Source organism: Diospyros lotus, chromosome 15 (assembly GCF_014633365.1).
Source record: "Diospyros lotus cultivar Yz01 chromosome 15, ASM1463336v1, whole genome shotgun sequence".
Lineage (NCBI taxonomy): Eukaryota > Viridiplantae > Streptophyta > Magnoliopsida > Ericales > Ebenaceae > Diospyros > Diospyros lotus.
The window spans coordinates 9,467,068-9,491,693 of record NC_068352.1 but is presented as its reverse complement, the minus strand read 5'-3'; the positions used below and the strand labels follow the sequence as shown (position 1 = coordinate 9,491,693).

General features: G+C 38.0%; 1 protein-coding gene across 9 annotated transcripts in view; it reads right to left on the bottom strand.

Moving 5' to 3' along the window:
• LOC127792047 (uncharacterized) overlaps positions 1-24,626 on the bottom strand; it is a 73,818-nt gene that overhangs the window by 21,426 nt on the left and 27,766 nt on the right. For 8 of the 9 annotated variants that reach the window (XR_008021057.1, XR_008021056.1, XM_052322349.1 and 5 more), the window contains one exon: positions 22,658-22,738. The exons of the other annotated variant lie outside the window; for it this stretch is intronic. Coding sequence is in view for 6 of the 8 variants with exons in the window: in XM_052322349.1 (XP_052178309.1) it covers positions 22,658-22,738 (81 nt within the window). In the remaining 2 variants the exon portion in view is untranslated. The remainder of the gene's footprint in view (positions 1-22,657; positions 22,739-24,626) is intronic. 9 annotated transcript variants of the gene reach the window in all.

The window sequence follows — 24,626 nt, the reverse complement described above, 5'->3', positions numbered from 1 at the left end:
TATTTCTTCTTCTAGCTTACCATTTAAGAATGCATTTTTTACATCCAGTTGATGTAATTTCCAGTCGAGGTTGGCTGCCAAGGATAACAATACCTGGATAGTATTTAGCTTAGCCACAGGTGCAAACGTTTCCTCATAGTCCAATCCTTGAGTTTGAGGGAATCCTTGAGCTACAAGTCTAGCCTTGAATCTATTAATACTTCCATCAGCTTTGTATTTTACAGTAAATATCCATTTGTTGCCCACTGTATTTTTGCCATCTGGTAAGTCCACAACTTCCCAGGTTCCATTTTTTTTCAAAGCCCGCATTTCTTCCAGAACTGCTGCATTCCATCTATCATCCTGTAAGGCATGATATATATCCCTTGGAATAGTTATATTATCCAAGTTCGTAGTGAACAATTTGAATTTTGGAGACAACTTTGAATACCCCAAAAAATTAGAGATGGGGTGTTGTGTGCAGGATCTCACACCTTTCCTTAGGGCAATTGGAAGTTCAAGATCACCTGGATTATTTTCTTCATGCTCCACTCTATTTGGGACTTCAACATCACTTGAATTTTTGTTTTCTGGACTTACCACCGGTGCTTCAGATGGTTTGGTATGCTGAGGATCGCACGGTTTGCGTGAATACACTTTTAATGGTGGTTGATCTGCTGCTGGAACTATAATGCTTTCTTTCTCTCCCCCTTGATGGTGTAGGCTAGAGATATCAGACCTAAAACCATCAACTGTAATAGGCAAAAGATTAGGTAGAGTAGTAGGTATGAGACTGACTGGATTGCAATGATAGTCAACCTCTTTGGGGTTATTTTGGAAATATGATTGATGCTCGACAAATGAGACATCACAGGTGACAATGAATTTTCTTGTAGGAGAATGATAACATTTATATCCTTGTTGTGTTGGAGAGTATCCAATAAAGATGCACTTGAAGGCTTTAGGATCCAATTTTGACTGAGGTTGATGATTTTGATGTACGAAGACAGTGCAGCCGAAAATCTTAGGAGGAAGAGAGTTCAAGACTCTGGTATGATGGGGAAAGTTCTCAAGAAGGACATCCAAGGGTGTTTGAAATTTTAGAACTTTAAAAGGAAGTTGGTTAATGAGGTAGGTTGCAGTGAGAACCACCTCCCCCCAATAAGTATAGGGAACTGATTTTGTAAACATCAAAGCCCTGGCTGTCTCAAGTAGGTGACGGTTCTTTCGTTCTGCTACCCCATTTTGTTGAGGGTTGTATGGACAAGAGCTTTGCTGAATAATACCATGCTCGAGGAGGTATTGATTGAAGTCATTAGAAAAGTATTCTCGGCCATTATCAGTCCGCAAGATGTGTATAGCTGATTAAAAGTCATTTTGGACCATTTGGTGAAAACTTTTGAATAAAGAGTAGGCTTCGGATTTGTCCTTCATTAGAAATACCCAGCTAACCCTAGTATGGCAATCTATGAATGTTATGAACCATCTAGTGTTAGTGAGATTAGGAACCCTAGCTGGCCCCCACACATCATTATGAATCAAATGAAACGGTTTTGAGGGTTTATAGAGGTGATTCGGATGAGAACTCTTAGTGTGTTTTGCGAGGATACAATTCTCACACTGAAAATGCTGAATTTTATTACTGGAAACTGATGGGTACAAAAAACGAAAATACTCAAAACTAGGGCGGCCTAATCTTTGATGCCATAACACAATGTCTGAACTTGAAAAAGTAACGAAAGAAGATTGAAAGTAAGACCTAGTTCCAGTAGAATGATCAGGACTTGAGATCTAGTTGAGCCCCCTGCTTTCCTCAGCACTGCCAATCATCTTCCCCAATGATAGGTCTTGAAAAACACAAGAAGATTGAGAAAAGATCAGTGTGCAGCCTCTTTCTCCTGTTATTTTACTTACAGACTGCAGGTTACATGTTAAATTTGGGACATATAGAACTGATTGTAACATTAATCCAAATATGTATGCAATCCCTCTTCCCTTAGCCATAGAAGTTGTACCATCAACCATAATTACAGCTATTCCTTGACCACTTGGTTCAAAATTAGATAAAAGTTTAAGAGACCCTATCATATGGTCTGTTGCTCCAGTATCTACAATCCAACTGGTTGAATTCGACGTTTGAGATAATAGGGAATAGCTTGTGTTACCTGTTTTTGCTAGGGAAACAGCTGGGGGGTTTTCACTTTCTGTTTTCTGCATTTTTGTTTGACTAAGCAGGTGCTGCAAGGCTTCAATTTGGTATTCAGTTAGGGAGATATTTGTTAGAGTCCTTTTTTCAGCCTCGGTTGCATATGCAACTGGTCCTCCTCACCTTTGATTCCTTAGCTTCCATCCTGCCGATTTACCATGAATTTTCCAGCAGGTTTCCCTAGTATGATGGGGCTTGTTGCAGTGGTCACACCACTGCCTATCTTTCTAGAGATCACCCTTAGATGCTGTAAGCTTCATCCGATAAGTGTTTAGGGCAGAATTTTGAGTATTTACCTCATAGTTTGACTGAACAGAAGCTGATAACATAACCCTTCTCCTGCTTTCTTCACGCCTTACTTCAACAAAGGCCTCACGCAGGGATGGAAACGGCTTTGTCCCGAGCAATCTTCCTCTTACTTCATCCAATTCAGGATTCAAGCCATGAAGGAAATCGAAGACTCGCTTTTTCTCCACCATCTTGCTATACTTCCTGCCATCCTCTGAACATTCTCGCTTGATCTCATAAAAGAGATCCATCTCCTTCCATAAGGTTGTTAGAATGTTAAAGTATGTTGTAACCAAATTAAAACCTTGCCTAGTGGTTCGAATATTTGGTCGGATTTGGAAGCTTTGGGCAGTGTTCTCTAAGTCAGAGTAAGTCTCCTGAGTTGCCTGCCATATCTCGCTCGCCGATTTGTAGAACAAATAAGTCCGTCCAATGCTAGGCTCCATGGAATTAATCAGCCATGCCATGATGATGGCATTCTCGGCCTCCCACACACCAGAATTGGCTGCATTAGAGCTGGGCTTTGGGATATCCCTTGTCAAGTAGCCTTTGCGTCCCCTTCCGCGGATGACCAACAACACGGATTGGAACCACTCTCTGAAGTTGGTTCCATCCAATTTGTGTTGGGTGATCTGAAGCGAGTGACTCTCAGTTGCCATTGAGTAGGTTGGAACTTGGGTCGTCCTCGTTAGGGCCGGAAGGAGATTCGAAGCTGTGCTAGCTGATGGATTTTCTACCATGTCGCGATCGGAAGCGTCTGATATGAACTAGAGTTCCAGCACTCAGAAGGCATAGGTACCAGTCTCTGATACCATGCTGAAATTCGTATGGAACAATAATTGATTCCACCGTATATTGCTTCACTAGTCTAATGAAATATATATACAATAAATCTCCTAAATAATCTCCAAGAACAACTCCTACTTATCTCCTATCTACTTATCTCCCATTTTCTAGGAATAGATTTTACAATATTTAAACACTAATTTACAAATTAGTTTTGATAAATAATTGTTGTTGACAACCCTTATCTAGAGCCCATCTCCTCTTTATCTTCCAACAAATACTCATGGGACCACAAACATCAGAGTGTATGAGTTGAAGTTTTTCTGAAGCTCTCAAATTATTGTCCATAAATGGTAATTTGCTTTGCTTCCCATATTGACACACATCACAAACCATGTCATTTGCATTAATAGCAAGCAGGTCTTGAACTAATTCTTTAGAATGCATGAGTTTTAAAGTGGAGTAAATGAAATGACCGACTCTCTTATGCCATAGGCTTGAATCATCCTGAACAATATAATAAGCATGCATGGCTATTTGATTCCATTCAACCAAAAAACTCCTTTCTTTCATTTTCATAGTCGTTAATTCATTCCCAAAAGGATCATATATAATGCAGGACTTGTCTTTAAAGTGCAAAGCATAATGGTTCTCAAGCATTTGTCCTACACTTAACAAATTCTGCCAAATCTCAGGAACAAGTAAAACATCATAGATGAACTTTGTACCTGAGGGTGTTTCAACAGCAATATCACCTTTTCCCTTCACTTCAACATAGTCTCCATTTGCAACCTTTACTTTATTAATGTTAGACTTGCCCTAGCTTGTAAAGAGATCAGCATCATAAGTCATGTGACTTGTACAGCCACTATCAATCAACCAAGTGCCTTTGTCACTGCTGGTAGCATAAGAAGTAGCTACAAACAACTTCTTTCAGCTTGCTCTTGAACCTCAACAGCGTGTGCTTGTTGTCCCTACTGATTAATCTTGTTTTTGCACACCTTCTCTACGTGACCAAGTTGATTACAGGCTCTACACTTGACATTTGGCCTAAAACAACAATAATTTTCTGTGTGACTTCTTTTTTTACAGTGAGGACAATGTGAAAACTTTCCTTTCTTGCCTTTTCCTTCGCTTCCATTTTGATCTCTCTTTTCATCATTCCTTTTGTCACCTCCAGATTTCCTTCCTCCTTCACTTTGTGTCTTGCTTTAATGAGTTGCCAAAAGAGCATGTTCACTGGTTTCTTCAAGTTTGTAAGCTTTTCTTTGCTCCACAGCTTGAAGTGAATTGACTAATTCAACTAATGAAAGTTGAGACAACTCTCTTGAATCTTCCAAGGAGGAGATCTTGGACTCAAATCTCTCTGGTAAACTCACCAACACTTTTTCAACCACCCTTCTTTCAAGAAGATCTTCACCAAGCAACCTTATCTGGTTTACTGTCTTCATAAGTCTGTCTAAATAATCTTTCACAGACTCTAACTCCTTTATTCTGAGTCCAAACTCTCTTCTCAGATTTAGTACTTGGTCTTTTCACTTCCTTGAAACTCATCCCTCAATCTATCCCAAGCCTCTTTACCAGTTTCACAAGCCATTATTCTTGTGAATATGGTCCCTGTCACAACTGTATGAATAAGAGAGAGAGATTTAAATTTTTTAGCACATTCCTCTGCATGGTGCTTCATTTGAGTCACTGTTGGGTTGTTTCCCAGGGGTGCAGGATCCCTTCTAGTCTCTACTACTTCCCAGAGGTCCAAACCTTTCAGAAAAGCCTTCATCTTGTCCATCAAAGACAGAAGGTGAGCTTGAACCAAAACTACTGGAAGCCATAGCAAGGTCTTGGAATTTCTGGTATTTACTTTTTGGGGAAATCTTATTGGTTTTCTCTCGTTTGCATGCAGGCCCTTAAGAACAATAGGGCTCTGATACCATGTTGTTTTTCAGAGAAAAGAACTGGAAAAAAACAGGAAAATGTTTGGAGAACAAGAGAGGGCAATCTCTCCATTCATTTCTGCATAATATATATAGAAAATTTCAAGTACAGCACTGTTTGGTCAATACCAAATTTAGACAGCTTTTACACAACTTTTCCAATACAAGGATCCTTAAATCTAGGATCTCCATACCTTTCTGACAAATCTTGACACAAGACAGTAGATTTCACAGCAAAAATACAAAAAGTAATACTTGCTTTTAGAGTATCTAGAAAAATCTCACAGCTCAACAGACCTATTTCGCTGTGACTTTGGTGGGAACCAAGGCATACCAAGGAGACATGTTCTCTCCATAGTAGACCTAACAGAGGAAGAGGGAAGAAAAATGAAGGCCATCCTCAAGCACACTTGTCAGAGACTGCACAGACAGAAACTGAATCACATGCTGAAGTTGGGACTGCCAATCTTTCAAGAGGAGAGTAGCCATTTTTGCAACAGTTAATGACCAAGATTAAGATGGAATCACCAGTGTCCACCTATTTTATCTCGCAATTGGACGGATCGTGACAAGTAATACAGTGATGAATAGAGTATCGTTCCCACGATGATTGGCTAATGATTCCTACTTTAACCACTCTCAACTTCAACGAGACACGCACAATTATTAATGTTATTAACAATTGGCATTTAAATAACTAGAACTAAATCACTAATAAAAAAAATGCAAAAACAACTCTTTTGGTTTTGGAACTCAGAAGTCGAAGTTACTAGGATTCATGAATCAACCGTCGTTCCTTATATGATTTAATCTTTCATTACTCGGATTTGCTAACTCTTGAATTGAGTTAAAAATCAATGATCCTATGACAACCAAAAGCCTTTCTCGATGGTCATTCAACTCTATGCCTATATATGAGATTAATTATCTTTAATCAACCTACAAATATATAAGCATGCATTTATCCTCATTGATCATCTCATACAATTTCACAAGGCATAACGGTATCTCTACCTATTATCGGACCTTATGTTGTTTATTACCATGTGCTAATTCATATTGAATCTCTCAAAAGAAATATAAATCACAAACACACTTTAATGATGGCCAAGCATTAAAACGGAATAAGAGTATAATAAACAATCAACCCAAACAACAAAAATACAGCAAAAACCAAATAACTTTGAATTAAACCAACAAAAAACGAGGTTTCATCATTCACCCTAACTATAAAACACCTAGCCCAACATGCTTTCAATCAATGGAGGAACCATAAAAACAAAAATCATGATGTAGGATAGAAGAAAGAATAGAAAAATAAAACCAAAACTTGAGTTCCCCAAAAATCTTCTTCTTCCTCCTTCAAGCTTCACTTCATCTCTAGCAAAAAAAACATCCCCAATCCTCCAAGAATCATCCTTTTAATAGTCATTTTTAGGTTTTCAGAGTCGTGCCCCCTGAAGGAGTCCACTCCCATTCGTTTTGGAAGGAAACGGGCTCAAAACGGCCTTTATGATTATTTTGTGAGGTTTGAGTATGCTAAACATACAAGAAACGTCTATCCTACAAGCAAAAATAAAAGTACTAAGCCTGCTATGATTATTCATTCGAATGTTTGGTACAATACAGGGTCGTATCACTGACTGGTTATAAATGGTTCATTGCCTTTATTGACCGCTAGTAGCTAGACAACAAAAAGTGAAGCTAGTAGCTGTTTTCAAACATTTCACAAAGAATTTTACTCAGTTTGGTGCTAAAATCAAGGCATTGAGAAGTGACAATGGATTGGAGTACAAAGATAGAAGCTTCCAAGAGTATCTAAGGGCCCAAGGGATTGTATATCAGACCAGTTGTGTAGACATCCTAGCACAAAATGGTGTAGCTGAGAGGAAGAATCGGCATCTATTGGACATGGCAAGGTCTCTTCTATTTACTATGAGGGTTACAAAAACCTACTGGGGAGATGCAATTCTTACAGATGCATATCTCATTAATGGTGTTAGAATTAGTGTTGTACATATATTATATATCTGCTAGATAGTGTTATACATATATATTAGGAATATATGGTATCCCATGGTTGTACCTTGTACATTGGTGTGTGTGTGTATATATACCAATTGTGAATAATAAAATAGAATACTTTTTCCTCTCAAAATACAACATGGTATCAAAGCCACAAAGTCTAACCCAACCCTAGATCTAGTTGTCGCCGCTGTCACTGCAGCCGATTGACGCCACCACCGCCGGCCACTTCGTCTGTCGTCGTTTTCTCAGATCTCGTGCATCGCGACTCAAATCTCGCATGGTTGTTTCTATCTCCCGTCGCCACTACTTTGCTGATCTGCCATCGTCGCCACTGCTTCGCAATTTGACTTTTATCCACCTCTACGCCATCTAGACGTCGTCGCCTATGTCGCCTTCGCACGTTGTCAGCCATCTGAACATACTCTCCAATCGCCAACGCCCAACAAGCGACCCACTGATCGATCGCATGTCATCCTTGCTCGCTTGTTAGACCTCCGCCTAATCGTGCCAGCTACCATCGTTCCAACTTCTTTCTCGCAGCCCATCTGTGCCTCTGTCCGCTATTGAAGCATCTAAACTTCACAATTTCATATCTAGTTTCGATAGCTTCAAATTTGTTTTTTGGGTCATCAGGGTCAGCTCTGTTTCGGGGTTGTGCTATTACTGGTTGGGCTTGGGTTTTGCACTATGACCTCTTCAAATCCAAGAGTGGTGAGTTCCTCTTTGACTATGACTATCCCTGTGACCATTCCTATACATGTACCGTCTTTTTCTGGTATTACATCCATTACCATTGACAAATTGAATGGTAAGAACTATATGTCTTGGTTAGCGTCTGTTCGAATGTGGTTTCGTGGGCATGATGTTAGTGATTATTTGACTATGAAGCTTTCTGACATTGCTGAAGCAGATAGGACTATATGGGATCGCATAGATGTACAATTGGTTACATTGTTGTGGCAGTCAATAGATGCTGATTTGATTCCCTTATTTCATGTCTATGAGAACTGTTTCGATAATTGGTCTCATGCTCAACAGCTATATACTAATGATATTGTACGTTTATAAACTATCATTAGTAATTTGTTTTGTATTCAAAAGGAGGACTCAGATGTGCCTACTTACTTGGGTTGTATTCAGTCTGTTGTGACAAATTTTAATGCTATGCTCCCAGTTACAGCCAATCTCAATGAGTAGAAGAAGTAGAGAGACAAATTGTTCATGGAGCCAATCTCAATGAGTAGAAGAAGCAGAGAGACAAATTGTTCATGGTGCTTGCTCTTGCATGCCTTGGGCCTTATATGAAGGGTGTTCGTGCTCAAATCCTGAGTAGTCCTACTATACCTACCATGGAAAAGGTGTTTTCCTGGATCCTTCGTAGTACGCAAGCATTTTTTGAGGCTTCAGTTGGAGAGCAATCTATACTTGCCTCTCTGACTCTTGGATCTTCCTCTAAGATTGGACCCACTGTATAATCTAATCATACACAGTAGAAACAAAATCTGATTTTATAGGTATCACGTTTTTCAAAACATACAATTTAAAATCGAAGACATAAATGAAAAATTACCTCAAGACAAAAACAAAATTCGTTGCAAATAACCCGCTGTATAATCTCCTACGTGTGAGATGTCGAGCTGGTCCACCTGAAATCGCCAAGACTCCAAAAGACTTTTAGAGAAAAGGACGTAGAAATTTTCTCTAAAATTTTTGTCTAATTTGGATACAACTAATTGCGTTGTGTTATAGATTCAAGAGCTTAATGTCTTATTTATAGGCAAACCCTAAAAACCCTAAGTGCAGTTGGACAGGGCTTGATGTGCTAGCAAAAAGCACAATCCAACTTGATAATTAAATAATTAATCCTTTAATTATTTTTATTTATCTTATAAATAATTACACCATTATTTAGTAATTCCATAATCACTAAATTATCCTTTTCTCTTTAAAACAATTTCTTATTGGGTGGAATTTTCTGATTTCACAATTAAATTGGCAACGAGAATTAATAAATTATTAATTCTCATAAATCATGAGTGACATCTAACAATATGTAATGATTACCCAATTTAAGGTGAAGCGGGTAATGCAAACCTTATACTACGATGCCATGGAATACAGTCACTCTATCATCCTATATCCCAACAAGATATGAGATCACGGTCAGCAAGTCAAATCTCTTAATCTCGTCATATGACCAAATCCAAAATCAATCTTGACTATTACGACATAATCTTTATGGAACACACATTCCATCGTCATATTACCACGACCAAGGATTTATCGTCAAGTGATTACTGGATTGCATAGGATATCCTTCTTGCATATCTTGAGGTGATAGATTTCATATCCGATGCACACATACCCTATGTGTCACTAAACTAGGCACATAGACACGTATGGTCGTCCCTGATTAGAACAACCATATAATATCGTTGATATCCTAATCCACCAACACACGAATATCATGTCATCTCATGTCCAAGGACTAGTTGCAAATCCGTAATTAGCATTAAATCATTGACCCGTGAGATAAAACCCATGTGATTCAATGTTAATAATCTCGTTCAGTGAACTCGTTCCTATAACGAGCACTCACTCATCTTCCTTCTATATTTTATACAGAATGGCATGAGACTCACCAACCTTATCTTTCAATATCTCATACTAAATAAGGAGGAAGATAATGTGTTGGCCTTTGTGAGTTGCTAATATCCGGGTTAGAAACTCTATGGCCAAAAACATGTTTATAGTATAACGAACTATGGATTATCCATCACGCATATTCTTAACACTTAAGAATGGTATCCACTCATTATATTAAAGGATATACATATATATATATATGTTTAATTTAAACCATATTGCAATTTAAATAAAACATAAACTTCCTATTAAATAGAATTTAAAGAGTTACAAGATCAAGCCCCATTGTGTCACTAGAATTGGTCTTAAGGGCTTATATCTAACACTACCATGGAATAGGTGTTTGCCCAGATCCTTTGTAGTACGCAAGCATTTTCTGAGGCTTCAGTTGGAGAGCGATCTATACTTGCCTTTCAGACTCTTGGATCTTCCTCTGAGATTGGACCTGGAGGTGGTCGTGGTAGAGGTGCTAGGCGTGGTTGCAATGGTAAGCGCCCGTATTATAATTACTGTCGTTGCCCTAGTCATTCTAAAGATACATGTTGTGTACTCCATGGTCACCTTCCCAAGGCCAATGATGCAATTCCTAAGGGTGCAGACACACAATTCGTGGTACCCGATACTTTTCATATTGAGTGACGAGCTTTTACATTTATGATATCTGCTGAGGAGTTGGTTGAGTATCGTCAGTTTCAGGCAATTCGGTAGGCCTCATTCCCCGCAGCTTCTATTACCCAAGGATCTCTTTCTTCTGCTCAATCATCTACTGGTACTCCTCATATATGTCTTATTCGTGCTCAACTTAGTCCTTGGATTCTTGATTCTGCTGCTTTAGAACATATTTCTAATAATAAATCTTTATTCTCTCATTTTGATTCCTTTACGTCCCTTCCTCCTATCACTGTGACTAATAAGGTCTAAAACCCTTCCCACTGGTATCAGTAGGGCTGCTCCACTTCCGTCTATTTCTCTTAATTCTGTTCTACATGTTCTTAGTTGCCCATATAGTCTAATTTCTATTAGTCGTCTCACTCGTTCAAATTGTCATGTTATATTTTATTCTGATTCTGTTCTTGTGTAGGATCAAGGTACATGACGGATGATTAGCATCGGATGTGAGTTTGAGAGACTTTATCATCTTGCCTTGCCATCATCTACGACATCTATTTGTGCTACTACAGGGGCATCTCCTCTTCAAATTCATTCTCAGCTTGGTCATCCCCACTTATCTACTCTTCGACAGATGATTCCTTCATTATCTTCGTTGACGATATTAAAATGCGAGTTCTGTCAGCTAGGCAAACATGTTCGTTCTTCTTATTCTAGTCGTCTTAATAAATGAGCTAGTGCTTCTTTGGATTTTGTACATTCAGGCATTTGGGGTCCTAGTACAATCAAGTCTAAACAGGTTTTTTCCTATTTTGTTACATTCATTGATGATCATTCTCGTTGTATATGGGTAGTGGGAGGTTGAGTACTTGGGACATGTCATTTCTCACAAAGGGGTGGCTACGGATAACTCCAAAATTAAGGCAGTCGTGGAATGGCCTAGTCCTAAATCCTTACAAGAGCTTCAGGGGTTTTTGGGTCTTACAGGGTACTATCCATAGTTCTGAAAGGCGCGAGGCGCAAAAGGTCCTAGAGCCTGAGGCGCGAAGCGCACGAGGCGAGGCACGCCTTTACGAAGTGAGGCGCACCTTTTAGGAAAAAAACTCAAAATCTTGTAAAATCATAAACAACTATCAAATTATCAATAATAACACATTCATATCATTCATGATTCATTATCTTCAAATTCTATAAACTAACAACATCAAAGTTAATTCATTCATCATGCAAATTCTAAACTAGAAACATCATCAAAGTTCAAACTTAAAGTCTCAAACTTTACCAAATACCAATTATAATGTAAAGTTCTAAACAAACACATAAACACTACAAGTCCACAATCAATATAAAGAAGTTTTTTAATCAATCATCAACAAGGACATTATCAACATCAAGGTCAATATCTTCATCATCCCCTTCAATCACCCCTTCATCTTCTTCTTCATCTCTCAATTCTTCTCCCTCTTCCAAGTCTTCATCATCTTCGGTCCCTGCCTCACTTTCCTCCTCCTCTTCAATCTCCTGAGTTACTCGCCGCTTTGAAGTCGAAGCCGAAGTTGATCCCAATTGTGATCGAGTTTGTTTAGTTCTAAATTGATAACTAGGCTCTCCAACTCCTGCAGCCGCAGCAACATTACTCCATGTCAACCCATCCCCAACGTCATCTGGAAAAACAGTTTCATCATCTTTATCATTCTCCTCATCTAGTTTTCCAGTCAACCATTCAATGCTTTCATCTATGTCGGTCAATATGATAGGATCAATGGTATCACGCATTTGATACCGACGCCTCAATGCTCTATTGTATTTCACAAACACCAAGTCGTTTAAACGAAGTTGATCAAGCCTGTTTCTCAGTTTAGTATGAAGCTGCAACAATTTATGCAAAAACATACTAAGAATAAGCTACATAAAACAAACCAACTACTAATAAAAATTGTAAGTGTTATATGTACAATGCACTTACATTTTCAAACACACTCCAATTACGTTCACACCCAGATGAACTACAAGTCAAGCTAAGAATTTTAATTGCAAATTTTTGCAACGTGGGTGTTAACATTCCATACAAAGCCCACCATTCAGCTGTCCAATAAAATTCATGGGTTAGTTATAATCTATTATCTAGAATAATTATATATATAATGTAATATATAATATATATGTGTACCTGGTGATTTCTCAGCTCTCTTTCTAATAGCCATATAGTTTCCAAAGAACCCATCTGCATTGCTATACATCGAAAGCTCAGCATCAATTTGGTCTTGAACCTTTATATATGGATTTAACTTTCTAATGCATTCATATAAGCCAGTCATGATCTCTGGATCTATACGTTCAGCCTTGTAGAAATATTCTAGGTTCAAGTACCAACCAGCTGCGTGCAAGGGGCGATGAAGCTGAACATCCCATCGATTATCAATGATCTGAAAAATGGGTGCATACTTCTTTTCATCCCCATTAAAAGAGTTAGCAATCGCTTCTTGAGCCCTATCCATGGCCTCATATATGTATCCCATAGCAGGCTTCTTCTCACCATCCACTAAGCACAATACACGCACCAATGGACCAGCCACCTTTAAAGCAAATACAACATTGTTCCAAAATAAAGGCATCAAAATCACTTCTACAACCTTTTTAGCCCCCGCTTCTTTTACCCACTTGCTTGTCGTCCACTCCTCGGAGGTAAACATCCTTCTAAGGTTGCTTTTCAGACTATGCATCCTGCCCCAAAGTGATCAAGGCAGTTGCAAACCGTGTTTTTGCAGGCCTCAACAACTCTTTCTTATCAGTAAACCTTCTAAGCATGTTTACTAGACTCGAACGAGTATAGAAGACCTCACTTTACTAGACCCGGGCGAGCGAGCAGCGAGCTGGAGAGGAGAGGCAAGCGCGGCTGGATGCAGTCGGGAGGAGAGGCAAGCGTGATTGAGCTGCAAGATTTAGTAGAAGACCTCAGTTTCATGAGGCGCGCAAGGCGAGGGCCTCGCCAAAACCGCCTCGCCTCGGCCCAAGCGAGGCGCCAAACTGGCACCTTAAGGCGCCTCGCGCCTAGGCGCGCCTTTGATAACTATGGTACTATCGAAGGTTTGTGAAGAATTATGGAAAGCTGGCTTGGCCATTGACAGACCACCTTCGGAAGGGAAATGTTTTCTAGGATGAGTCAACAGAAGAAGCCTTCCAATATCTTAAAAGAGTGATGACCGAACTTCCAGTGTTGGCCTTACCGAATTTTTCCAAGGAATTTGTTGTGGAGACTGATGCATCCGAGCATAGTTTGGGAGCTGTTTTTATGCAGGAGTAGCGACCTATTGCTGTTTTCAGCCATTCCCTAAATCCCAGAGGCCGACAGAGGTCAATGTATGAGAGAGAGCTGATGGCCATGGTGTTTACAGTGAGGAAGTGGAGACACTATTTGATTGGGCGGAAATTTGTTATTCGGACAGACTAACGAAGCTTAAAGTTTTTAATGGAACAAAGGGTGCTCAATCCGAAGTGTCAAAAATGGGTCATAAAGTTAATGAGATATGATTGTGAGATTCAATATCGACCTAGGTTGGAGAACTGGGCAGCGGATGCCCTCTCACGCCTCCAAACTTCCGTTTCATTATTGACTCTCATCATTCCCCGGGTGGTGCAACTTAACCAACTTAAGAAGGAGGTGGAGGATGATGTGGCACTGCAACTCATAGTTAAGGAGGTGAAGTCTGATCCCACTAGAAAACCTGGGTTCACCTTGGTAGATGGTCAATTATTGTTCAAAGGGAAGTTATATCTACCTAAGGGGTCCACCTTGATTCTGTTAATGCTGAAGGAGGGGCATGATGGGCGGATCGGAGGCCATTTCGAGGTTCTCAAGACCTATAAAAGGATCTCCTCAAACGTGTATTGGGTGGGGATGAAGAGGGATATTCAATGATATGTCCGTAATTGCCCTATGTGCCAACAAAATAAGTATGAAGCGTTATCACCTGGTAGGTTGTTGCAGCCGCTTCCAATTCCGGGCCAAATTTGGGAGGACATGTCCGTGGATTTCATTGAAGGGCTGCCAAGATCAGGGGGGAGGGATACAATATTGGTGGTGGTTGATTAGTTAAGTAAATACGAACATTTCATTGTTGTAAAACACCCATTCACAGCAGCAAGCATAGTAGAGATCTTTGTGAAGGACGTTGTCAGGCTACACGGGGTTCCAAACTCTATCGTCTCCAATTGAGATAAAATTTTTGTTAGTCATTTTTGGGAGGAGCTATTCCGATTGCAGGGCACTCAATTGAACAGGAGCAGCTCCTACCACCCACAATCCGATGGACAAACAGAGGTCTTAAATCGCACCTTGGAGACCTATCTTCGTTGTTTTTGTTCGTCCAAACCTAAGGCATGGTGCAGCTGGTTGCCATGGGCCGAATATTGGTACAATACTTCCTTTCATGCGTCCTCAAAATTAACTTTGTTCCAAATTGTCTATGGGCGTGAACCTCCCCCATTATTGAGATTTGAGAAGGGTACTACAGCAATTTCTACAATCAAACAGCAACTGTTGGAGCGAGACTCAACTCTCGATGAATTGCAGTCCCAACTGTTAAAGGCTCAAGTTCGGATGAAGGAAATAGCAAATAAGAAGCGGCGAGATGTGCAGTTTGACGTGGGCGATATGGTTTATGTAAAAATTTGGCCCTATTGGCAAAAGATGTTGGCGAAGAGACTGAATGAGAAGTTATCACCGAGATTCTATAAGTCGTTTCCAGTGGAGAGGAGGATCGGGAATATGGCCTACAATTTAACCTTACCACCTTCTAGTGCTATCCACCCCGTGTTCCATGTGTCGCACCAACACAGGGCTACAGGAGCAATTAGGGAAATCCTCAAAAGGTGTCACCGGAATTTCTGTTGGGAATAAGGCCAGGCACAAGGGAAAATGTAAGGAACCTTGATGTCCTTATTCAATGGAAGGGGCTACCCCCATTGGAAGCAACATGGGAGCCTTACCATCATATTTTACTTCAATTTCCAAAATTCCGCCTTGAGGACAAGGTGAGAGTTATGGGCAGGAGTGTTGTTAGAACCCCTATTAAACAAACTTATCAGAGAAGAAAGAAAGAAGGGAAAAGTGATGGGGACCACAGGGGCAACCAAGTAAAATAACTCAAGAGTAGAAGAGTCACAAGTTAGTTAGAAAGGAATAATCAGGCATGTGGCTGGAACGAGCAGGGAGAAGGTATAAAAGGGAGGAGAGAAGGAGAGAGAGAGATCTGGAAAATCTGTTGGAGAAGTCGTGGGAGAGAGTGGCCCTCTTGAATAGGCCTGTTTTTATCTTCTTTCATTGTATTCGTTTACATCCATTGCTGAAGCTACTGAAAGTGAGGAATTCTTATTGTTTTAGAACAAAAATTCAATCAATTGTTTAAAGGTTCTATCAGATTCTTATTACAAGGAAAGAATCAATGTAGGAAACAACACATACAAGGAAACACAACAATCAAAGAGGTTGATACCTAAATTGAAGTTATCTCTAACTCTAGAATAGGAAATGAAGGCATAATTTCAGGAATATATCAAGGGATAATTTCAGGAATTTTAACACAAGTAAAATAAAAAATAATAACAACAACATATCTAGCCTTTATCCCACTATGTGGGGTCGGCTACATAAATTCTAGACTTCCATGTATTTCTGTCTTTTGTCATATCGTCATTTAGATCCATACACTTCATATCAAACTTTAATGTCTCTCCCAAAGTCTTCTTGGGTCTGCCTCTACCTCTTTTTTTGATTAATTGTTCCATTTCATCAACTCTCCTCACAGGGGCGTCTCTTGGTCTCCTTCTCACATGACCAAATCATCTTAGTCTATTCTCTCTCATCTTCTCCTCGATTGGCACTACTCCTACCTTATTACAAATAACTTCATTTCTAATTTTATCTTTTCTTGTATGGCCACACATCCATCTTAACATCCTCATCTCCGCTACGCTTGTCTTTTGCTCATGCTAGTATTTGACTGCCCAACATTCTGAGCCATATAATAAGACCGGTCTTATAGCTATCCTATAGAATTTTCCTTTTAGTTTTAATAGGATTTTAACATCACATAACACCTCCGATGCATTTCTCCATTTTAGCCAACCTGCCTTAATTCTATGTGTGACATCCTCGTGAATTTCTCCATCTTTTTGAATCACTGATCCCAAATATCGAAAATGGTCTTTTCTTTGTAAGATTTGATCCTCCAATTTTATTATAACATCCTTCACTCTTGCATTCTTACTAAATTTACATTCCATATATTCTGTTTTCTTTCTATTTAATTTAAATCCCTTAGATTCTAAATTGTTTCTCCACAGCTCAAGTTTAGTGTTCACTCCTTCTTTTGTTTCATCCACCAACACTATGTCATCTGCAAATAGCATACACCATGGCACCACTGTCTGGATATCTTTAGTGAGTTCATCCATTACTAGGGCAAATAAATATAAACTTAGTGCAGAACCTTGATGCAGTCCTATTGCAAAACTTTGACAAAGAAAATTTTATATAATCAAATAAAAATTCTATAAGTCTTTCTCAAAGTTTGATACACCATTTCCTGTAATAAAATTTTTATATAGAATAATAATCTTTTATTCTCATAATTTTGTATAAAATTCTAGCAAAGTTAACATTTTATACATGAAAAAGTTTGATTGTATAAAAAATTACATTTTATAAAGAAATTTTCATACAAAGTTATGGTAAAAAATTTGGTTATATAATTTTTTCATGTGCTTAAGAAAAGATAAAATTAGAAATGAGATTATTCGTAATAAGATTATAATAGCTTCTACTAAAGATAGGATGTGTGAGATGCGATTAAGATGATTTGATCACATAAGAAGAAGACTAATAGAGGATTAAGTGAAGAGAGTGGATGGAATGAAAAAAGTATCTAGCAAAAGATATAGAGAAAGACCCAAACAACTTTGTGGGCGATACTTAGGCATTATGAGTTATAAGAGTCTTACAAAAGATAAACCATAGATAGAAATCCCTAGTGAACTAAAATTCATGTAATTAACCCTACATGGGGGGATAAAGGCTTCATATGTTGTTGTTATATAAAAATTTTGCTTCGTATAAATTTGTTTAGTCATATTTTGTTGTATAAAATTTTTTATATGACTTTCTTAAAATTTGGTTGGATAAAATTTTTTATACAAAATTATAATAAAATTTGCTTGTATAAAAATATTTTACTTGGATGAAATTTTCTTTTTTAAAGTTTTCTTGTATCAAATTTTTTGCATAAAAAATTATATATAGCTTTATCAAGGTTAGTTAGGTTAGTTTGTACAAAGTTCTATAAATTTTTCCGTAAAAATGTACTTACGCTATAAGATGAGATAGATACAAACAGGTTGTCAATGGAAAATCTCATCCCTTTAACCATGACAAAATATCTATTGCACTTTGAATTAAAATATTATATTTAATAGTAATATAATTTAATTTAGTCATTAATGTTTGTTAGGAGACAATAGCAAACAAGGGTGGCCAATGTAATTTTTGAATCATAAAAGGTATTATCTACCATTAGACCATATCTCAAGGTTGGTTACTAGGTTAGTTACTATAATTACCACCATTTACTAGTGTTCTGAAAACTGGACCAAACAGGCTAATTCGACCAGAAAAACTGAGAACCAATCTAAAATCTAAAAAAAAGTGTGTGTGTGTGTGTGTTGGGCGGGGGGGCTGTTTAGAGGTGAACTAGCCCATTGAACCAAGAACTAACTAATTCAACTGCCTATCTCCCCATCCCATTGAGAGAGAGAGAGAGAGAGAGAAGTATCTTTGCCACTGCTCTAGTCTTTTAAGTGTCTTGCTCCAAATCCTAATCAAAAAAGTCTAGAGCTCTGTTTGTGCTCTCGCAAATAGGCATTGCAGATGGGTTGAATATACAAAGATAGGTTCAAGAGCCTTTGAATCATTTCTTTTGAAAAATAGGTATTGCAGATGGGAAAAATATAGCATGTGTGTGTGCTTGGGGGGGGGGGGGGGGGGGGGGTGAACTTGGAATATGCGCTGGGCTGGAGTGGGGTTTGGATTTTGCTTTGGTGTGGTGTTCGGTAACTTTAGTTGTGGTGTTAGGATATTTAATATGACATTTAGCAACTTTAGTTGTGGTGTTTGGGTACTTGTGGTATTTGTATTATAAAGTTCACATAACTTAGGTTTCTTAATCATACTTTTAAATTTTTAATTTTTATTTATTTGTTTAATAAACTGTCCAAGCCCAGTGTAACCATTTACCCTTAAACCTCTCCCCTTTCTGGTTTGATACCCCAGTCTAATTTTCAAAATATTGGTAATTTTCCCTTTCCTTTTATTTATTCTTTTAGTTGCAAACTCAAGGAGGAATCCTAAAACAAAGCAAAGTCAGGATCCTCAGACTAAGCAGAATTTAGGCAGAGTTAGGGCAGATTCAGCAATTGGAGAAGGAAAGCAGAAGGAGGTGAGATAGAAAGAGGAAGATCAAGAGAGAGAACAGAATCAGAAGAGAGAATTAGAGAGGGAAATCAGAGGAGGTGAGAGAGAAAGAACTCGGAAGAAGAGAGAAAGAGAAGAAGAGAAGATGAGGGGGGAAAAGTAGTCAGATCTGAGAGGGAGAGAACATGGAGAGAGAAAATCAAAAGTCTGAATTTGATATTTCACATAATGATTTCTTTACAGCTCTAGTAACGTTATATAGCTACTTCTCCTATATAGGTAATTTTGTTACAAAGTAAAACAAAAAATACAACAATTAAAATACCAAAATAACTATTGATAACTACTTCTCCTAAGAAATAATCAGCTACATTCAACCCTACTGTAAGCCAATACACCCAAGGTCCTAACAATTTCCCCCGCCTTAAAAAATTTTCTTGTCCTCAATAAATGCAAAAAATCCTCACGAAGATTGAATAACGTGTTGTAAATAGCTTTCAAATCTTATCTTTTTTTTTCTCTCTCTCTTCGATAGCCTGTATGGATAAATCTTGAAAAACTTGTGTGCATACCAACTTGTCATTAGTTGTCATGTGCTCATCAATTGGAACAAAGCCACATTTTGTTACCACACTAATATTCTCCAGTCCAAAGTCTTTTTGTAAATGGAGCTCTTCCAATTGCGATCAGAGTCGCATCTACCTGTAAGGGGTGTTTGTGTTGTTTTGTCTTGGCTTCAATGAGCTCAACAATGACTGGTTTCCCATCCTTTGCTGGAGTAACCTTGGATGCAAACACTCCAGTGTAATAGACAATTTTCCTTGGATTTATTAAAACTCTTTGGGCCAACTTTCGTATCTCAAGATCAAATCCAAGCTTAAGTTGATCCAGAACTTCAATGAAAGTAACCTCATTGAATTCAAGCCCAATAAAGTTGTCATGACCCCAAGGGCATTAGTAGTAATTGTTTCTTGTTTGTATTTTCTCTTAGTTGTATCTTAGGCTAGTAGGTGTACTTCAAGTGTTAGTTTGTTAGTTTAATAATAACTGCATGGATGTAAACAACCTATAAATAGGCTGTTGAATAGAGAATAGGCACCGATTGATTGAATGAATTCAATTCTATGTTCCCTCTCAATTCTGATCTCCCTCTCTGTTTCATCTAAACCCTCCCCTTTCTTCTCAATTTCTCCCTCTTTCTTCTCAATTTCTCCCTCTTTATGTCCTGTTTTCTCCCTCCTTTTAGTTCTTTCTCCTTCAATTTCCTTGAAAATCCCATTCTAAACCCTAGGAAAACCTAGGTGGTGACAATAGCCACCTCCTATAATAGCTATCCAATCAAGATTGAACTCCAATTTAAGAGCATGATCGCACGGTCTGAGGACCCAGTATTGTGCCAAAACCTATCAATATGTCCACGCCAAGTGCCTTTAATAAATTCCTTAAATTGTTATGAATTTTTGAAGCAAGATTACTGGCATGATCAACCACTCCCTGTTTGTCGTAGTTGCAGTTGAAATCTGCAAACCTAAAGCCTTCAAGTGATGATCATTTTAAAGTTCACATATCCGACCAGTTACCACAAGAAAAGCTTTTGATGGAACGCAACCTCTGTTTACATATGTTCCCCTCATCACATCACCTTCAATGTTGATTGTTTTGAACACAGAGGATTGTCTAGCTATATCCTCAGCTGCAGTAGAAAAAATCCGAACAAGCAAACTGCCTTCCTCTAGTGCTAGCAGTGCCACATCATTTCTCATTCATCACAATAACTTCCTTCTCTTGTAGTCAACAGACTCAAGAATCAAAACGTAGTCTAGCCACTTGCACCAAATCCTCTGCATTGTCAGATGCAAAAATATCAGCAGCATCCTGCAGAGGCAGCAAATGAGGAGCATAGACTAGCTTCAAGTACTCATTGCGAAAGGCTGGATCAATTGCAATTCCAAAAGAACCATGTGTCTCTTTCTCAATCTCAAGAAATTTTCTGTTAACTTCTTTCAATCCCGATGATTGATTGTCTAAATCAATCATCTCGTGATCAAAACTTCTGAGATAGTCATCTTGAGCATCTTCTTCAAAAACTTCTCCTTTTAAGGAATCAGGTTGTTCCTTTAGATCTACTTTCTAAACATCCTGGACCTTATTGTTTTTATTTGGAGAATGAATTTTACCACCAATATCATCAATGTTATTGTTGTCATCCTCCTTATCAGTACTTTCTGAATCAAAACACTCCTTCTCAAGATTGGAAGTAATCAAAGAATCAGTTTTCCACAATTTGAACTTCTCTTGGTAATGCTTTACTTGAAAAGACTCCTGAGGCTGAAAAGCATCATTCACAGCATCCTTCTTATTACTTCCTTCTTCCTTAGTTGAACTCTTTGGTTTGTTAATGGAATACTGATTCCTTGGACGTGTAATGTATGAATCTCCAACAGTCATAGGGATTGGTCTCTTTCTTTGAATAATTGGATAAAATATTCTTTAGAAAGTAATTTAGTTGGAAGACTAACCTAATACCGTTTGGCCATCATAATCATGAGTTCATCCATTTTCTTTGCAAATCTATCTTACCAGCCACGGAGAAAATCCAAAAAGAGCTAGATCTGAAGCCAAGGAACTACTCTAATACCAATTTCTCAAGATCTTCAGATTTTGACACAGATCAGCAGAGAACTAAGCAAAATTTAGGCAAAGTTAGGGCAGATTCAACAATTGAAGAAGGAAAGCAAAAGGAGGCAAGATACAAAGAGGATGATCGAGAGAGAGATAAAGAGAGAGAGAGAGAACAGAATCAGAAGAGAAAATTAGAGAGGGAAATTAGAGGAGGCAAGAGAGAAAGAACTCAGAAGAAGAGAGAAAGAGAAGAGAAGCTGAGGGAGGAAAAGCAGTCAAATCCGAGAGGGAGAGAACATGGAGAGAGAAAATTAGAAGTCTGAATTTGATATTTCACATAATGATTTCTTTGCAGCTCTAGTAACTTTATATAGCTACTTCTCCTAGGTAGGTAATTCTGTTACAAAGTAAAACAGAAAATACAACATCTAAAATACCAAAATAACTACTACTACTACTACTACTACTACTACTACTTCTCCTAAGAAATAATCAGCTACATTCAACCCTACTATAAGCCAATACACCCAAGGTCCTGACAAGCAAGTCTACAGCAAACATAAGTCACAAATTTCCATACTGGGATATCTTAGAAATTTCACAAATTAAGCTTATTTGCTCGATTAGAGCTCTTGCGTTCTCCATCTCTAAGGTTAGTTGCAATTTTTGTAAGAGTTCAAAAATATTATCGTTATTGGAAATGTTTACTTGAAAATTAATATGCTTCTAGTTTCAATTGGTTTGATTTTCTATTTCATGAGTTTACTTGTAAGTTTGTTAGAAATCATTATAGGGATACAATTGAGATTATTTCTTATTTAGAAACTATCTACTTTGCTTGAATTTGAATCTTTTCTCCCCAAATGGTGGAACAACTTTTAGATAGTCTACATTGGCTCTAGGGTTTTCAATATCTACATAAAGGGCCCTTGTTGTGGCAAAAATTCATTTCTTTTTCAGGTATTGATAATGACAGTTAATTTGCCCATTGATGCCAATCAAGCCCTCCTGGGATAGGTACTTTTTTCCTGTCCTATCCAAGGAAATGATCTCACCAATAGCAACGTTAAACACAAAAAGATAAAGATTCACCTGACCAGCACCAACATCGACAACTGTACTAGCTCCAACAGTCCTTGCCATTGAATTGATGATGGAAGCCAGAGCTTCTATCTGCTCATGCAAAATCACATGCCAGGAATTAGTGGTCCAGAAGGCTTATGGCTGTGAAAAGAAAAAAAAAAAAAAATAGGACTCAAAGTGGGGGATGATTCTTATCTCTGCAAAGAAATTCATTATTTTTTATTTACTGTACTAAAAGTGAGGGGAAGTACCTATCACAAAAAAATAAAATAAAATAAAAAAAGCAGTGAGGGGAAGCTGAATTTGTCACTATCATACAAATGCCTAAGGTTCCAAATGGATTTAAACAAGAACAGTGCCCATAATTGTACAGATAGGGAGGGATAAAGGAACCTTAAAGAGATCTTTAATCCTCATAAGTTACCTTCTAAAGCTTGCAAACAATTTATCATACCTGTTTAAATTAGTTTTAGGAAAAAATCTCTTAAAACCTGGAATTGTATTGCCTCTCAAGGGAAAGTTTCTACATGAGTAGCCTCCATATTTCCATCACCATAAGCAATGTCTATATCTCAATTCAATCAACTAATTACGAAAATCAAATATGCCAAATACTTCCTATGAGTCACCATCTTTTTCAACATTTGTAAATAAGTTGTTCAGTGAAAAGTCACAACAATACACTCACTGTGTATTCAAACTCCACAGAGAACGTCATGGACCAAACAATAAGGCCCTATTTGCTTTATTGTTGTCATGTACCTAGGAGTATAGGAGGGTCAATGTTGTAATAGGAATATAATAAAAGGGGGGTAATCTTGTAATAGGTTTATAATAACTGTTAGGATATATTGTTAGCAAATGGTTAGGCTGTTAGAAGTCAATGATGCCTATATACGACTGTTGTTAGGAGTTTATTGGGGACACTTGATTTGAATGAATGAAATCTGATTTTCTCTCTTAAGACTCTCTCCAATCTCCCTCAACTTCTCCTCCTTTCTCTCAATATCTCTCCCTCTTCCTACTGATTTTCCCCCTCCTACGATTCTGATTTCTTCTCCCAAACCCTATCACAACCCTAACAAACCCTAGGGTTGTGACAATTGTTTTCAGGCCATTTGCCATTTTTAAGTTCAAAAGAAATAAGGCAAGTATTAAAAAAGATAAAAAAACCATAAAGTAGTGGGACCGGATAATATACCAATAGAAGTATGGAAATGCATGGGAAAAGAGGGCATCTCCTGACTAACGAAATTATCTAACGCAATCCTTAAATCAAAAAAGATGTCAAATAAGTGGAGGAAGAGTACTTTGGTTCTTATATACAAGAACAAAGGAGATGTTCAAAACTGTGAAAATTACAGAGGAATTAAGTTAATGAGCCATACCATGAAACTCTGGGAGAGAGTAATAGAGCAGAGGCTCAGAAAAGAAACAGACGTCTTGGAAAATCAGTTTGGTTTCATACCTGGTAGGTCAACAATGGAAACTATATACCTACTGAGACGCCTAATGGAAATGTATCGGGATCATCAAAAGGATCTACATATAGTGTTTATAGATCTAGAAAAAGTCTATGATAGAATCCCTAGAGAAGTATTATGGAGGATTTTAGAAAAAAAATGAGTCTGAATAGCTTATATACAAGCCCTTAAAAACATATATCACGGTGCAGAGACAAGGGTTAGAACATGTGGAGGGGATACTGAACCGTTTAAAATTACAATGGGACTGCATCAAAATTCTGCACTAAGTCCATACTTATTTGCTTTAGTAATTGATGAACTCACTAAACACATTCAGACAAAGGTGCCATGGTGTATGCTATTTGCTGATGACATAGTGTTGGTGGATGAAACAAAAGAATGAGTGAACACTAAGCTTGAGTTGTGGAAAAACAATTTAGAATCTAAGGGATTTAAATTAAGTAGCAGGAAAACAAAATATATAGAATGTAAATTTAGTAAGAATACAAGAG